This window comes from Patella vulgata, chromosome 5 (assembly GCF_932274485.2).
Source record: "Patella vulgata chromosome 5, xgPatVulg1.2, whole genome shotgun sequence".
In the NCBI taxonomy this organism is placed as follows: domain Eukaryota; kingdom Metazoa; phylum Mollusca; class Gastropoda; family Patellidae; genus Patella; species Patella vulgata.
This window is the reverse complement of record NC_065883.2, coordinates 45,194,026-45,212,927: the sequence shown is the minus strand read 5'-3', so window position 1 is coordinate 45,212,927 and position 18,902 is coordinate 45,194,026. Positions and strand designations below refer to the sequence as shown.

The 18,902-nt window shown below is 35.0% G+C and overlaps 1 protein-coding gene across 2 annotated transcripts in view; it reads right to left on the bottom strand.

Moving 5' to 3' along the window:
• The window catches only part of LOC126820260 (uncharacterized), a 251,463-nt gene that overhangs the window by 89,453 nt on the left and 143,108 nt on the right, over positions 1-18,902 (bottom strand). For both annotated transcript variants that reach the window (XM_050548102.2, XM_050548101.2), the window contains one exon: positions 9,144-9,205. In XM_050548102.2, the coding sequence (XP_050404059.2) occupies positions 9,144-9,205 (62 nt within the window). The remainder of the gene's footprint in view (positions 1-9,143; positions 9,206-18,902) is intronic.

Sequence of the window (18,902 nt, the reverse complement as noted above, 5' to 3'; positions counted from 1 at the left end):
ATCAAAGATAGCGCCAATATTACGAGCAGAATAAGATGAAAATATATCACAATTACCAATTACAACAGGGGGGTTATCTTGTGCAGATTTACTTAATTGATGCCTTGAGCCTAATAACAAATATTCGGTTTTATCATCATTCAATTTTAGAAAGTTCTTTGACATCCATTTTCTAATTTCACTAATACAGTTCTCAAGTTGCAATTTTGATAAATTGAAAGAAGATGGACAATTAGGTGTAAATGAAATATATAATTGAGTATCATCGGCATACAAATGAAAGCTGAGACCATATTTTCTGACAATATCTCCTAATGGTGACGTATAGAGGGTAAATAAAATCGGACCAAGAACAGAACCTTGGGGAACCCCAGATGACAAAACAGATTCAGACGACGATTTGCAATTAACTAAAATACACTGTTTTCTACCCACAAGATAGCTCTCTAAAAGATTTAATGCAGAGCCACAAATACCGAATTTAAATTGAAGTCTACGTAGAAGAAGGGAAGGGTCCACCGTGTCGAAAGCAGCAGATAAATCTAATAAAATTAAAAATGTACATTTTCTATTATCAATTTCCATTAAAATATCATTTGAAACCCGGGTTAAAGCTGTTTCGGTACTGTGAAATTGTTTATAAGCACTTTGAAATGATTCATACAAACAGTTATCATCTAGATGGGCCTTTATCTGAGAAGCAATACATTTCTCCAATATTTTAGAAATAAAACTTAAGTTAGAGACTGGCCTGTAATTTTTAAAAACATTAGGATCCAGTGTAGACTTTTTAATTAAAGGGGTAACATAAGCTCGTTTGAAAACGTTGGGAATAGTAGCGGATGATATACAAGAATTAATAATATTGGTAAAAACTGGAATAACTTCGTCTAGACAGTCCTTAAGAACAGAAGTCGGAACAGGATCTAATGAACAAGATTTAGGAGCAGACGATTTAGTTAGCTTTAAAATAAAAGATTCACTAACCAAGTTAAAATTTTCTAAATAAACAGAATTTTCTAACTTATCAAAATCATGAGCGTTAAAGTCAACAGTTTTATTTAAATCATCAAGTTCAGTTCGTATTTTTTGTATTTTTATTTGAAAGAAATCAGAGAATAAATTTGCAAGTTCAGTGTCATTATCATTGTCCGGGAGGATAGTACGCTCAGCATTATGGCCCAAAAGGGAATTCACAACTTTATACAGGTCTTTTTGTCTGTTTTCCCATTTTCTATTTTATCAGAGTAAAATTTAATTTTAGCATCATCAATTAATTTATTCACATTGTTTTTTTAAAGATTTATAAATCTGTTTATGGACATGTAGATTTGTTTTCCGCCACAGATGTTCAGCCTTATTACGGTCCCTTTTGACTTGCTGAGCAGTGGCGACGTTCTCCTTGGGTAGTGTTTACTAATGTTCTGAGATCCATGAGAAGACGTTGTGTGGCAGTACGAGACGCTAGAGGAGGGCACAACCATTACTAAACACTTTATTCCAAGTCTGTGAATTTCATTTTGGGGGGTACTGTGACATCACGAACGTTATCAATGTCAAGGACTTTCGGCGAGACGTATTCTTGCTTTCTGTTGATGTCAAGGTCGTCTGTGCACAACATAACACTAAAATAGTTGCCTTAAACCAAATATTAAAAATCTAGTCCCAAAAATCCCGAGTGTCAAGTTTTTAATTTGGCTGAGTATACGTGTATTTAATGAATAGATAGTCTATATTTTCAACTGTAGAAGTACAAAAATAACAGTAAATTATATGTTGAGTATATCTAAAACGAAATGTTACTATTTTCTTAATCTTTTGCTATTCTTCGTCAATTAAGACCGAGGTGTTGTAGAGCTGGCAAGACTAAACAAAGATTAATTAAGACAGTCATTAGTGAAAGAATTCCTATTGTCAAGACCAGCCAAGGTGTTAATCTTAATAACTTAATTGATCTGACCCTAAATGCTCCAGCAAAGAAAGTGGAAAACGAGAAAAATTAATTCTGAAAAGTTTATGCATATTGAATACCAGATCTGTCTTAAATAAAACTGATGAAGTGAATGAATATGTTGTCGATAATGATGTGGATTTATTTATTGCAAGTGAGTCGTGGATTCGTAGTGAAGACACAGTTATCATCAACAAATTAGTGCCTACCAACATTGACTCTCTATTTGAAAATAGAAAACATTCTGTCTTTGATTTCATATTTTAATTTTACATTTTACACACTCTATCCCATCTCTGGACATGTTAAGTGACAAATTAATTGTAATAGTTAACCCGTAGCAGGTGTGGGATTTCTGACATAGTATAATGTAAGATGTAATATGTTAAACAAACTTGTATACTCGGCTTGCCTTTAGACAAATGATAGCAGATTAAAGTTTAACATGCATTAACACTTATTGTCTAGAGTTAAGATGCGTGACTCTTAATAATTAGTTTTCATTGTTCTGATTACCAACGCCTATTTACTCGGCGGCAATTTAGGTCTTCCGAGAGGAGAGGGTCTGCCCTCGTACCCCGGAAAAATTAGGTCTTCCGAGACCTCGGAGAGGATCTGCCCTAGGACCCCGGGAATTGGGTCTTCTGAGACCTGGGGGGGGGGGGTGTCAGCTTTAGATAGACGTTACTATATCTAACCACAACGACTCTCATATGTAGAGTTGTACAGGTAAATATGTTATCCAGTATAAAAATATCTTTATAATAAAAAAGAGTTATGTATTCTATCACAGGAGGTCGTGTGTTCGATCCCTACATTGGCGGAGAAAGTTGGTTTAAACAATATTTATTTACCAAATATTACATACTATATACAATACATAATAATTTATTTGGATTGGGAAACAAGCTAAAAAGCTTATTTAATCCATCTCCAGAATAATGAAACAAAATAAAATAAAATTGGCATGTCTAGTTTGCATGAAAATTATAATATATTACATAAAAATAAGTATAATATCGTGTCATTACTGTCACCGTGGCATCATTATGTTCATCGTGTGTCCTATTGCGCGGGGCGGGGGCGGGGCAGGGGGTGGTGGGGTGACGTTAGTTTAGGGTTTTTAATCGATTACATCACTACTTTATCAGTTTGAATCGTTTTGTAGCACTAATGAATAATTTCAAAACAGGCCTGGTTCTCACAATCGTTTACGTCAAGAATTGCTGAAATATTGTGGAAATGGTAGGGGAATTTATCGATGGTACGGATTCGTTCTTCCTTGTACAGTGGTCAAAAAAAGAAAAAGTGTTCTGTATTTTCCATGTAGTAGGCACACTTACATGAAGGATTTTCGGAGAAATGCATTAGAAATTTATGATAATTTAGTGCGCCTTTACCATGTCTAAGTTTTGTATGGGCGACATTTACTGAGCGATTACTAAAGTAGAAGTATAAGGGGGCTTGTTTATCATGTTTGGAAAGAGGAATCTTTAACATTGGCAGGTAGTTCATTCCAATCGTGCACTGTCAGTGGGACAAAGGAAGATTTATAGGTTTCTGTATTACAATGGACACATCGTAGAGAGTTGGTGTCGCGCAGAAAATATGGATTAATGTCAGATATTTTAGGTGGGACAAGAAGACATAAGTTTTGGGGGGGCCAGTTAGTTTACTAGTTTGTAAAATATGGTTAACCTATGCCTATATCTTCGTTGTTTCAGTGAAGTGAGTCCTGATTCAGTGTATAGAACTTTGTGGGATGTACCTTTAACCAAACCCGTTACAGTTCTAAGGGCATCTAAGTGGATTTTGGCAAGTTTTTCACTGTCAGTTTTATTACAATTATCATAAATCACATCAGCGTAATCAAATATAGGGAGAATAAAGAATTTGTATATAGTCTCTAATGATTTCCTTGACAGTTTATATTTGAAACTTCTAAGAACATCCACAAGGTTACCCACTTTAGTAATTATGGAGTTAATGTGAATGGTCCACTGTCCCGTGGAATGGAATGGTGGCGAGTCTGATTTGTATATCGATGAAATCAATATAAACCTATAATTTTCATATACACATATAATTTTATTAGGTATACTGTGGGTTTTGAATATTAGGGAATGACCTTACGCTTGGCATAGCGATCATGTGTATTAAACTAAACTTTATATAATATTACAATACAAGGTAGTCTCTCTCTGGGGTCCGCGCTTGTAATCACATTGGATTTGAGGTAATATATTCATCAGGGCCATCCTAGTTTACAAAACCTGCAGAGTGGGATAGTGGAGTAACGGGAGACCACGATAAGACGGGCCTGGCACTTAAACACGAATCCCACAAAGACGACATCCACCAATCCAGAGAAGAAATCGACTACAAAACATTACGTTTTGTTTTTTGTATTTAAAAATTTGCCGCAAATAGAAAGATTGCAAAATCATATTCTAAAAACAGGAGGAAGCCTTGGCTCTCCTATGTCTTGTCTGCGATATCACTTCTGTGGAAGCAGACGTTAAAACACCAGGTAGTAGTAGTAGTTTACAAAAGATACCTTTGTGACACTGTCTAATACGCACGGTTTTAAAATAACAATTTAGTCTGGTTTCCATTACAGTAACAGGTTCAGGGATTTCCTATGCACGGGAATGAGTTTAAAGACATGTTACACGTAAGGTGCATCTGACTGTTTTTTCCATTATAAATATACTATGAAATGAAATAAACTTCCATTCATATGTTAAACTAAATGATAATTGTTAGTATTGATAATAAGAGATTCGTGGCATATGGTATAAGCTTTTATTTTAAGTTTCGGGGACTATACTTACGCTTAGCGTATTAATGAAACATTGATAAAGGGGCTATCGCATTTACACTGAATTTATATTTTATAATACGCGAGATAAGTTAAATACTGATTTGTATGACGATGAAACGTGTATGACGATGAAATCTATATAACCATATTCTCTACACACATATATAATTTTATAAGGTATAGTGTAAAATGTATTCTAATTTTAGGAACTAAACATTGATACTTTGAAACCATTGGGAAACATTGTGAGCCATGGCCTTTTAAAACTGAACTTTTGTGCTACAGCAGTTCAAGTCAGTCTTTCTCTGAGGTCGGTTTGTATAAAGTTTTCAGATGCTTTTGCTAAGCTTGAGCGTGCTTGTAAATAAAATGTCATTTTATGTCTTGGAAATTAATAGAACGATCAAATAAAAGATCTGTTCACGAAAGTGAAAATCTATGTCGATAAACAATCATTTCTTGTGTATGTACACATAATATAATATAAACTTTCAATTATGTGTTAAACTGAATGATAATGATTACATAATAAGAGATTACAAAATTTTAATCATGTTTTGGCCACTATATTTACAGTTGGCATATAATTTTAGACTGAACTTTTATAAGTCTATCTTTGAGGTCCGCGTCTGTGATAGTAAACTATTGAACTGCGCCGTTTATTGGAGAAACACTCACCAATCTTATTCTTTATCCGGTCAGTATACGTTATTCAAATATAGGAACTAATATTGATGCTTTGAAAGACATTGGAGAAAATTGTGAGCTATGGCCTTTTAAAACTGAACTTGTGTGCAACGGCAGTTGGAGTCATTCTTCCTCTGAGGTCCGCGCTTTAAGCATGTTTTAAAATACTATATTTATAGAGTTCACATCTATTAGAGATCTAAGTTTAATTAATTTCACGATGTTGTGAAGGATATTTATAATAAGCAAGATAAGTTAAATACTGATTTGTATAACGATGAAACGTGTATGATGATGAAATCTAAATAACCATTTTCTCTACACACATATATAATTTTATAAGATATAGTGTAAACTTTATTCTAATTTTAGGAACTATCATTACGTTTGGCATACATAAACATTGATACTTTGAAACCATTGGGAAACATTGTGAGCCATGGCCTTTTAAAACTAAACTTTTGTGCTACAGCAGTTTGAGTCAGGCTTTCTCTGAGGTCCGCGCTTAAGCGCGATTTAAAATGTCATATTTGTATAAAGTTTTCAGATGCTATTGCTAAGCTTGAGCGTGCTTGTAAATAAAATGTCATTTTATGTCTTGGACACTTATAGAACAATCAAATAAAAGATCTGTTCACGAAAGTGAATATCTATCCCGATAAATTGTCATTTCTTGTGTACGTACACATAATATAATATGTATGTATACGGGAAACGCAGATCATTTAACATACCAAACCTTGAAGACGGAGATCAGTACATTACCGACGGCAAAGAAACGGCAGATCTACTTGCTGAAACATTTGCAGATGCAAGCAGGGATGAAAACCAATCAAGTTTGCTTAAACTGAACACGCACACGTAACTTGAACTGGAAATTCAAATGTAGAACGTCTACGTGTCTGTGGTCACTGTTGCAAGAGCCTTTAATTGTTCACACCAGACAATAATTAATCTTAGAATGAGAGTGCTTCAAACTGGAACTATTGCCGACCGCCCAAGGACGGGGGCGCCACGTGTGACGTCACTCCAGGAAGATCAAGCAATACGATTACGTCATCTTAGAAACAGATTTGTCACTGCAACCTCCACAAGTAGAGAGATGTTTGGTGGAAGGGTAACTGCACAAACTGTTCGAAATGGCTTGCAGGCTGCTGGTCTTCGAGCTCGGAGGCCCTATAATGGACCAATATTGACACCTCTTCATCGCCGTAACCGACTTGTTACACTCAAGTATGCGTCAGAGAAGTTGACCAATTTGGTGGCGGCAGCGTCATGGTTTGGGGTTCTTTTTGTGCACATGGACGTTCTCCTCTTGTTGTTGTCCAAGGGAACTTAAATGCTGTCGAGTACAGGGATCAGATTTTGCAACCTGTTCTTCTTCCGTTTATGCAGAGACATGGGCCTGGACTAACGTTTCAACAAGACAATGCTCGACCCCATACAGCAATTGCTACCCAGAATTTTTTAAGAAATGCCGGTGTCCAAGTCCTGGATTGACCGTCGCTTAGCCCCGACCTTAATCCTATTGAACACATCTGGGACGAACGGGGTCGACGTGTTTGTCAGCAAGTGAATCCACCACTGACGTTGCAGGACCTTAACATGCTCTTGCTGAGCAGTGGCGACGTCTTCCTCGGGTAGTGTTTACTAATGTTCTGAGATCCATGAGAAGACGTTGTGTGGCAGTACGAGACGCTAGAGGAGGCCACAACCGTTACTAAACACTTTATTCCGATTGTTCTCCAAGTCTGTGAATTTTATTTTGGGGGGTACTGTGACATCACGAACGTTATCAATGTCAAGGACTTTCGGCGAGACGTATTCTTGCTTTCTGTTGATGTTAAGGTCCTCTGTGCACAACATAACACTAAAATAGTTGCCTTAAACCAAATATTAAAAATCTAGTCCCAAAAATCCCGAGTGTCAAGTTTTTAATTTGGATGAGTATATTACAACTGTTCAAGAGACCACCGAGATTCTATATTATGTAAAATCAAAAGTTATTTACCGATTGGTCTGAAATTTGATGTGAGTTCATAATTAGTGATCCCGAACACCGTCAGCAAATTTCAAGTCTCTACAATCAAGGGAAGTACAAAGTGTACGAAAGTGCATTAGGAATTAAATATGTGGTCTCATATATTAAAACTGTTCAAAAGACCATCACGGTGCTATATTATGTAAAATCGAAATTTATTGACCGATTCGTCTGAAATTTGATGCGAGTTCATAATTAGTGACCCTGAACACCCTCAGCAAATTCCAAATCTCTACAATCACTGGAAGTACAAAGTGTACGAAAGTGCATTGGAAATTAAATATATGGTCTCATATATTAAAATTGTCCAAGAGACCATCACGGTACTATATTATGTAAGTCTCTACAATCACGAGAAGTACAAGGTGTACGAAAGTGCATTAGAATTTGAATGGATGGTCTCTTATATTAAAACTGTTAAAAGAGACCACCAAGGAGCTATAGTATGGTCTCATGTGTTTTAATTGTTAAAGAGACCATCGAGGTATACGACATGGTCGCATGCATTACAAATAGTATAGAGACCACCAAGGTACGCAAAACTGTTAAAAATAAGTTGTCCAAAATCAAAAGTTATTGACCGATTGTTCTGAAAGATGGTGTGAGTTCATATTTAGTGACCCCGAACACCCTCAGCAAATTTTAAGTGTCTACGATCACGGGAAGTACTAAGTGTACGAAAGTGCATTAGGGAATTAAATGTATGGTCTCATATACTAAAAGTGTTCAAGAGAGCACCAAGGTGCTATATTATGGTCTCATATATTAAAATTGTTAAAGAGGCCATCGAGGTATACGACATGGTCTCATATATAAAAAAAAATGTTAAAGAGACCATCGGATTATGTGACATGGTCTCATCCATTAAAACTGATAAAGAGACCATTAGCATTAGATTAGTCGTATCATACCGTTTTTATGAAAAATAGGGATCGAACCGTCTGATTATCGTGCCAGCGCTTTATCATAGAGCTACCGCGGCTATTTGTATTCGTAAAGAACAGCTGCTTAACAAAATGACGAAAATTGTTATTATTATTATTATTTATGGTCAGTGATGTAAGAAGCGTGCTTGGCGTTCAGCAAGTCATATTAGCGTCTTGGTATTCGCGTCCCAATAGTAAACATTATTGGCTTCCCGAATGGCTGTGTCGTCTGAATGATGGATAATTAAAAGTTGTGTAAAATCAAATGTTTTGACCGATTGGTTTGAAATTTGGTGTGAGATCATAGATAACACCCCGGAACACCCTCAGCAAATTTGAAGTCTCTTGGACCACGGCAAGTACTAGGTGTACGAAAGTGCATTAGCGCCGAAGTGGCCTCTCAGTGTATGGTCATGAAACTTGTCTTTAAAGGGAGAGTTGGCGCATACCCTAAAAAAGTAGTATCTATAAATAGTCATATAGTAACCCATGGGAGGCAGATGGAGTTTAGGTGACATGACTCACCATAAAAACCCATATGCCCTGTATCTATGGAACGGTTAATTTTTTAGATGCGTCATTTCGGCTACAAAATCGACCAAAGTCACGTTATGACTTTCTGTATGGTTTTCTCGTGGACTGACACTTAATAATGATTACGCGGACTTGTATAAACAGAAAATATTACATTATGTAGTCTGGTTAAATATTTACCTGATGTTGACTTATTATCTTCATATCGGCAACCAACTTTTTTAATTCGGCAATTTCATTATCTGGAAGCATATAAAAATGTACATATATATATTCATTCAAAGGTCGTTCGTATTCATTAAACCTAAATGAATTATGAAGAAAACATTCTGAATTTCGATAGCAATATATGGAATGGGTATTAAAACCTCGGCCATTTCAAGTCTAACGTATGGGGAATTTTCATTTCTATGGTTACGTAATTGTAATCAAATTTATTTAACCCCCTAAAGTAGCAAATGTAAATCTTCTAAAAAGACTTACATAACCACTATTTTCATTATACGGCCATGAAAAAATGAATAAATGAAATATGGTGAGACAGGCTAAATTATATCACAAAAAATATTTATATGCATCAATAAAAACAATATAACAGTAGATCAAATTTAAAAAATAAAACACTATTTTATGCAGGAAATATTACATAATGAATGTATAATAAAAACCTGTCTCTTAAGAAATTAAGCTTTTCGCAATACAACCCAGGTTGGGCAAACAAGTGATGTAGTGACTGGCAACGGTAATAAAATGATCTTGCATGCTTGAATTCAATCAAAAAATGTTAGATGACGTAGTGACTTGCAACGGTAATATTTCGATTATATGTACTTGAGATTATTGCACTCAATCAAAATGTGTTTAACTTTCAAAGGAAAATGACATTGTGCACATTCTAGTTGAGTTTCTCGCCTCAGGATGAAAATGTGAGTTAAAAACGAATGGCCAATGCGAGAGAGATACAAAACAACGTCATCCCTCCTGTTGGTTCTATAGGAGTTGGGCCAGTTGCCATCGTGGAACTAGTATATCCTTTTTTATATTGCGTAAGATGGAAATTGGTCTTTGGGGGAGATATAGCTCAGACAAAAGGGGGTTGTATATGCGACTGTCGAATGAAGGAATACCTTCAGGTTAGAGCAGATATATTTTTTCATGATATGGTCTAAATATGGTGTTATATGATACGTGATTTGTTAAAGATGCAATTGTCGTACCATACTGCAGGGCCAGTTTATCACGTCTGTTGTGCAATGAGGGCTCGTGCGCCTCAACGTATAAACTATCCACTGGAGATGTATGTAAAGCTCCTAGACTGATTGTAAGTCCTTGGTTATGTATGGTGCCAAGTTCTTTTGAGATAAGACTCGCGGGCCGACCCAAACATTATACACCGATAATCGAGTTTTGTACAAATTAAATTTCGATATAAACAAGACCGAACAGTCTACTCCCCAGTCAGGGATTTCAGACATTCTTTTTGTGTGTTTTAATGTACTGGCATTACATTTTCTTATTAAAAATCAACCCTAGAAATTTGGTTTCATCCACAACCGGAAGCCGATTGCCACCCAAGAAAAGTTCTGAATCTGGATGCAAACCTCGTTTCTGACAGAAATGCATCCATTTAGATTTTCAAAAACGAAATCCATTTTTAGTTGAAGCAAATTCAAATAAAGCTGCAACTTAGTCTGTAGAACTATAGCACACCCGAAAGTCATTAACACGAAGAGAGCCATTTGTACCTCGTGGGGGTTGGATGTACGAATGGTTAGCGCGTGTGCGCTGTATCATATAAGGTCTGTCATTGAGTCAACTGGCGTGGTTTCGATTCCCCGGTTGTACATGACAAGGAGTAGGGTCATCTGCGAACCTCGTGGGTTTTCCGGTTTCCTCCCACTGCTAAAGATCCCTACGAGCAAGCGAATTATTGAAATAAAATTGCAGCATATGTTAGTCCGAAATGACTTAGTTTGTGTCGGGTGGAGGTTAAACCCCATCTCTCTCTCTCTCTCTCTCTCTCTCTCTCTCTCTCTCTCTTTGTACCAGGTATAATAATAATATTAATGAATACATATATATGACTATATGACATGTATTAACAAATGTACAATATGTACATGCTTATAATATGGAGATATAAATAATACATATACATGTAATAAGAAATATGGGGGGGGGGGGCTTTTTAGGATAATATATTTGGCGTAGATTTAAGGCACAGGATAAGTTTAACCTGAAAACATTCATTATTATTATTATTATTATTATTATTACAGCATATTTATAGTGCAGGGGCACTTTACAAAGTGACAATGTAAATCATACATAAACAACAAGATTATGGACATGTTAACGATTGTTTACAGAGTCAGTTAAACGCCTGATTAAATAAATGTGTTTTAAGTTGTCTTTTAAAAGAATATAGAGATGTACATCTTAAACTAAATGGTAGATTATTAGATTATGCTGTATTCGTTACCGCTTGGAAATATCGTGTTTCCCACTAGGAAATAGTAAATACCACACTTGTCGTGTTCGTGTGCACAAGTGGGAAAATCAACATGGCTGTCATTATCCCTTCAAGGATTCTTAAAACCTTTAACCAACATTTGTAAAATTTAAATCTCTAAAAGGAATATCAGTCCAAAGACGTTTCAGTTCGGTTCAGTATTTACAAAGATATGATAAATTGAAAATTTATTATCCTTCGGCATCTAATGCAAACGACATAAACAAGCCAGTATAACCTTTAAATATTGGTCAATCTTTTGATGGGCCTCTTTTAAATCCAATTAAATTCAAGCTAGAAAATATCTACATATTCCGTTGGTCTATTTTGGTTTAATTTTTTTAATCAAACGTTAAATAATCAATCTAAGAACAATTTATCGTACATTAAGCCGTGAAAAATTAGATAAAGTCTATTTTCGATAAGCTTCACAGTCAATTAGCTTAGCATATGCCTACTGGTAATATCTACGGTATGTAGACATTTTAAATTTCAAAGAAACGTAGTACGTTAATCCCGAAAAGACCTAGTCTGTGCCGATTGGGCGTTAAACCACAGTTACTGAAACTGTTGATATAGACCGTACCGTCCTAAAACCTGAACTGCCGTACGGTACAACAACAAGTTAGTACAAAATGGAAAGCCGGGTATTTTTCTCGTTTTCTGTTTAATGTGTTTCTTGTCGTTGTTCAGAAAATGTATCCCGATATGTAAAATTCTATAAATCACGTATTCAGATCGATATGCACATCCACAACAAACATATAACTACAAAAATAGTAATTTACCGTTCAAAACTTTCAACTTTGTAATTTTGGCTGCCATCTTGTTACGTCATATGTCGTGAACTCCATATAATTTTAGCTACCCCATTTCTGCAGTAGAAATCACGACTTCCGATCCAGTTTTCGTAGTTACGAACGCTATTTACCAATTCGTTCGTCGTATTTTCCATAAAACCGAGGAGTAACGAATACAGCATAATTCCATAAAACAGGAGCTTGATAACTAAAAGATAGCTGACCATAAGAGACTAGTTGAACAGTTTTGGGCTTGAAAAGTAGTTTATCTGATGTACGTAATGTTCGGCCAGGTGTATAAAGTTCTAAAAGATCTGAGAGGTAAACAGGAGCTAAATTATTTAAACATTTAAAAGTAAGTAATAAAATCTTAAAATCAATTCGATATTTAACAGGTAACCAGTGTAATTTATATAAAACAGGAGTTATGTGGTCACATTTCTTAGTTAAAGTAACAAGTCTAGCCGCAGTATTCTGTACTTTTTGTAATTTATCTATAAGCTTTAAAGGTAAACCAACTAAAATTGAATTAAAGTTATCTAATCGAGAAGTGACCAGAGAACTCACAAGTGACTTAGTGGCCTCTACAGTTACACATTTACGTATTTTACCTATATTTATAATATTAAAATAGCACAATTTCCAAATATTATTTACTTGAGCTTCCATAAGCATAAAACTATCAAAGATTGCGCCAATATTACGAGCAGAATAAGATGAAAGTATATCACAATTAACAATTACACCAGGGTGGTTATCATGTGCAGATTTACTTAATTGATGCCTTGAGCCTAATAACAAATATCCGGTTTTATCATCATTCAATTTTAGAAAGTTTTTTGACATCCATTTTCTAATTTTACTAATACAGTTCTCAATTTACAATTTTGATAAATTGAAAGAAGGTGGACAATTAGGTGTAAATGAAATATATAATTGAGTATCATTGGCATACAATTTATTCCACAAATATCAATAGAATTTTCAAAAATATTAAAGTTTTTAAAGGGGCGGCAACAAATTCCATAGTTTGGGTAATTTAAATTCCATACTGCTTTTAACTATATTAATATTTGACATAGTAAGTTTATCGTTAAGATGATTACCGAGATCAAATAAGTAATCAGGGCATTGTTTTAGCCGAATTTTATTGATAAATATACATTGATTAGAGATATGTCGATGTACTATTGTCAGAATTTTCAATTTGTCTAGTCAAGGGTAAACGTTGGCAGTATCTTTTACATCTAAGATTAATTTTAAGGCCAATATTTGCTTTCGAGAAAGGCGGTCAAGAGATTTAGCGTTACAACGATCCCGAACTGAGGAACAATAATCTATATGTGGTTGAAAGTGGGCATTATAGTGGCTAAGTGAGTAAGACGCTGGCTCACTAGCCTGGAGGTCGGGAGTTCGATCCCTGCATTGGCCGAGAAAGTTCATCCAGATTTTCCGGCGTGGTTCCCCCTTGTCAGTGTTGCAGGACGGAGGGCCTGACAAGGACAGCTGTCTAGCCCTTTGTAGCTTCCTTCGAAATATTTTTACGAATACGACTGATGTTTCTGATGTGGAAATAACATGATTTACAAATATTATTAACTTGTTGTTCCATGGACATCTTAAAATCAAATACGACACCTATATTGCGCGCAGAAAGAGAAGGAGACACATTATATTCAGCTATTCTAATTTCCTTATTGAACGAATCATTAAGTTTTGATAGCAGACTATCGGATCCCAAAAGCAGATACTCGGATTTGTCAGCGTTCAGTTTCAGAAAGTTAGTGGACATCCATGTATGAATTTCTCCTATACATAATTCGACCTGGGCCTTGGTAATAGCTGCACCAATTGGCGGTTAAATGATAAGTATAACTGTGTGTCGTCAGCGTAGAGATGGTTTAAAATTACTGCAATATTTTTAAAAACGATAGCTTCGGTGATTTCGGACATTTCACATTGTCGCAGAACGTTCAAAATAGCTTTATCCTCGAAGTCACACCCACTTTCACAGTAAAACCGAAGAAATCAAAACGACGCGACAAGCAGTTGCTGAGATCTAATCAAAATGGAATTTGAATAATAATAATAAGAACTAGAACTGCAATGCAGTAATGACGGGTTTCACCGGTGCCACGTTACCCTAAACATGTCACTTCCGGTACCAATGAAACCATTAAACAGGTTTCCACATAAGCATTGCACACATCAAATAAAATGGACGCCGAATCAACCAAATCCAGCAATATCAATTCATTTTATACATTTATTACATGTAAGTGTACAGTACTTCCGGTGATAATGAAAATGTTCAATTAGTTTTATGGAATCAGAAATGGCATAAGGCATCACATGGTGAAGATTTTATGTAAATCGAATAATAATTGCCACTTTTATAGACCAAAAACCTTGAAAAGGGACGTGTAGAAAATCGTCTATTTCTCTGCAACCGTACAAGTTAGAAACCATTTTCTGGTATCTGTATGATCGTATGGGTTCAATCTATTTGCTGATTGGAATCAAATATCATAATTTTAAAAACATTACAAATCAGACTCATTTGAATAAAATATCTGTTTTGAAGGCTAAAAATACAGTTTTTACCAAAATGATGTTACTTTCGGTGATAATTAAAATCTTAAATTTCATGAAAATCGAATAATAATTGACACTTTAATGGACAAAAAACCTTGAAAACTGACCTGTTGAAAATCGCCTATTTCTCCGCAACTAAACAAGTTAGAAACAATTTTGTGAAATCTATATGACCTTATGAATTTTATTAATATGTGAATGTAAACCAAAAGTTAAAATTATTAATACACATTAAATAATTCTTGGTTGAAAAGTTAAAGTTAAAAATGCATTTTTTGACAAAATGGGGCCCTTTCCGGTGTCAATTTTAAATTGTAATCAATTTGATACGACGCATACTTGCTTTTTGAATCAAATGGTGTCACTTTTGTGAAAATCCAATAATAATTGACTATTTTACAGGCAAAATAACGAAAACAGTGACTAATGCAAAATTGCCCATTTCTAGGTAACTGCTTATATTACAAACTAAATTTAACATACATTTTCTTCGTATGGATTATAGCTACAAGTTTATTAAAGTTACGTAGAAATATTTTAAAATCTGAAAAGCCTGAATGGGTTGTAAATAGGTCAATTTTACACCTTTTTTCACCTCTTAATCGAATTTGCTCGAAAATGAAATTGAAATTAAAAAAAACGATCCCAACATTTTGTGCGCCTTTAAAGGGCACACTCTTTTAGTTATATCAGTTTTTAAAAAAGTAATATTTGCTTTCGAAAAATGGTACCTAACTGTCAAAATTGTAGGTTTTGGTAAAATTAAGCCACTTCCGGTGCCGACAGATATCTCTATCGGTAACAAAAAAAAATGACAATTGAGACAACGGAGTATATGAACTTTGTTTTATACAAATCGAGCAATAAATAATTAATCTAGGACTAAAAAACTAAATTAGCAAATGGCGGCCAAGGAAAATTACTGAGACAAACAAATTTCACATTTTTGCCCAAGTCAGATGATTCGTTAATTTTGTGTAAAACACGACTAAAAAATATTCATAAATTTCAAATTTCGAACGACAAAAGCCATATATGAATGTTCGAAATCCAAAAATGTGAGATAGCCATTGTCTCGGAAAAGATTCAAGGTTTCCAAAAATGTGAATTGTTTTAAATTAGGTAAAGAATTGGCGAAACCACGGCCGCTTTTTGATTTATTGCTACCGTTCAAAATTCGGCCACTTCCGGTCTGCGCATAAGTTTCAAAAATACTTTATCAAGTAACCACCACATGGTTTCGAAATAGAAAATTTGGTTCCAGATCGATATCTGTTTCCGATCATGGAGAAATAGGCTCCCGCGGTAAATAATAATAATAACTAGACCTGCAAGCAGCACTGAACCGGCTTTCAGGATCAGACGGGAAGTGTGTCATACAATAGCCCATTTATCGAGCTACCAAACGATACTTTAGATGTTTTGATCCGGTCACACCCGACGGTGAAATCCCGATTGTTGCAAGAGTACCGATTTTTTTACTGTCTTTTTTTTTTTTTTTAAATATCGAATATTTATTTGACTTCTTCCTGTTTACGGATCATTATCGGGATAGATTTAACAAGTGGTATGGGAACTTAATTTCCTGTACCAGAAGTTTCAGAAAGATCCATTGGACAGTTTTACCTCCCTTATACCATTAGAAGCAGATTTACAGATATAACGATTTTTCGACTTTTTTTCAAAGATTCTGGCCCTTTTGGACCATTTATACTATATTGAGGCTTTTAAATTTGGATTCACACCATAGACCACCGTTAGGACTCTAAGTAACAGAAGTTTAAGAAAGGAAATAAGAGAAGTTTTCGAAATAAAAGCGTCTGAATAGGCTCCAAAAAGGAAAATAATAGATTTTCAGCGTTCCATTATATATTGCCTAACCCGCGAATTTTTACCATTTAGATCTCATAAGATCGCCCATTGTTCGAACTATCCAATGACACTTTAGTTGTTTTGATTCGGTGAAATCTGGCGTAGTAATCACCTTTTTCGCAAGATCTCCATTTTTTTAATTTTTACGTTTTTTTTTCTCAAAATATCCGAAATTTTTTCGACTACTTCCGGTTTTTGGATCATTGTCGGGATAGCTTTAACAAGTTGTTTGGTTACCTTACCTTCTGTACAAGAAGTTTCAGAATAATCCATTCAGCTGTTTTCCAAAGAAAGAAAATTAGAAGATCATTTTCAGTAATCTAAGGATTTTTCAACTTTTTTCCAAGATTGAGGCTCTTTTTGGACAACTTATGTTATTTCAATGCTTTTATTGTTGGACTCAGGCCATAGCCCACCGATAAAACTTAGTTTTCATTTTCGAGAAAATGGCGTCTCAAAATGCTCCAAAACGGAAAATACTAGATTTTCGGCCTACCATAATTTATTTTCTATCCATCTAAATCTTATCATTCAGATGTCATATGATAGTCCATTAATGGGGCTATCCAGCGACACTTTAGTTCTTTTGGTCCGCTAAGATCTGATGGAGAAATCAAGTTTTTCGCAAGAGCACTAATTTTTTTTTAACCCTTTTCTTCATTTTTTAATGGGGCTATCCAGCGACACTTTAGTTCTTTTGGTCCGCTTAGATCTGATGGAGAAATCAAGTTTGTCGCAAGAGCACTAATTTTTTTTAACCTTTTTCTTCATTTTGTGAATACGTCCGGTATGGAGATTATTGTTGGGATAGTTTTAATAACCAATTTGGGCAATTAGATAGCCACAGGGCTCTGTAATGATATATTATATTATCTGATCAGATAAAATGGCCCTGAGAAATCCTATGTTCAAAAGTGCCAAAAATTCAAAAATGTCAAAATATCGAAAATTAAATTTCAATAACTCAATACATTATATACATCGCTAGAATCGTAATTAGGTCAGCTATCTGAATGTGTAACCTTTTCGTAAAAATCTGATTAAACAATAAAATCATATAGCATTTTCCAAATTTCACGAATTTTCATCTTCTTTCGAATTTCAGTTTCTTTTTTTTTTATCCTATTCCAAACATTTCAAAGTCTTATTGGATGGTTTCATGCACAAGACTATCGAATCGACTCTCGATAGAGAAATTTAAAAAAAAATGGTGCTTTAAGTTTTTGAGATAAAGGCGTCCAAAAACGCTCAAAATCAGAAAATACTTGATTTTCAGCTTGTCATGTTTTGCTGCTTGGTCATAGTATCCGTATAAATTGGGCATCATACGACAGTCCACTCCTCGGTCCACTCAACGAAAGCTTAGTTCGTTAATCCATTGATATTGGGCGGAGAAATCGAGTTTTTTTCACAACACACCCATTTTTTGCATTTTTTCGAAATATCCTTCATTATTTCGACTGCTTCCGGTTTCCGGATCGTTGTTGAAATTGCTTTACCAACCGGTCTGACTATATAGCTTTATGTTCCAGTAGTTTCAGAAACATCAATTGAAGCTTTAAAAAAATATAAGGGTTATAAAATGGGCAGAAAATTCGAAAACAATCGAAAAATAAAGGGCGATAACTCTTAATGAAACTTATATTATTGGAATTGGAAAGACTTCAGGTATCCAAAAATGTAGGTCAAATTTGAAAATTTTGCAGAATAACAAAATTTGTTTCGTAAACAACGTATTTTCAAAATTCGAACGACAAAAGCCAAAGATGTATGTTCGAAATTGAAAAATGTGAGATAGCCATTATCTCGGAAAAGATTCGGGGTTTCCGAAAATGTCGCTGCGGCCTAGTTCATTCAAACACAGTAGGTGTCTTTCCCATTGGCGTGTACGTAAAAGAACCGCTGACAGTTGGAATTTGAAATAAGAGTAGGCCGTAGAGCCACTGCCAGGGTTAAAAGTTACCCCATAGCTCCCTGCATGGCGTACGCCCGTCTTAATTACCCCAGCCAGTGCAGAAAGCAAACTCCATTTCATTCCATTTATTTCCAATAATTAAAGTCTTAAAACGACCCAAATGATAATTGTGATTTGACGAGATTGCGACCATTATGTGACTTTGATATGAATAAAACGAAATGATGGCTGTCTCGTTTTATTAG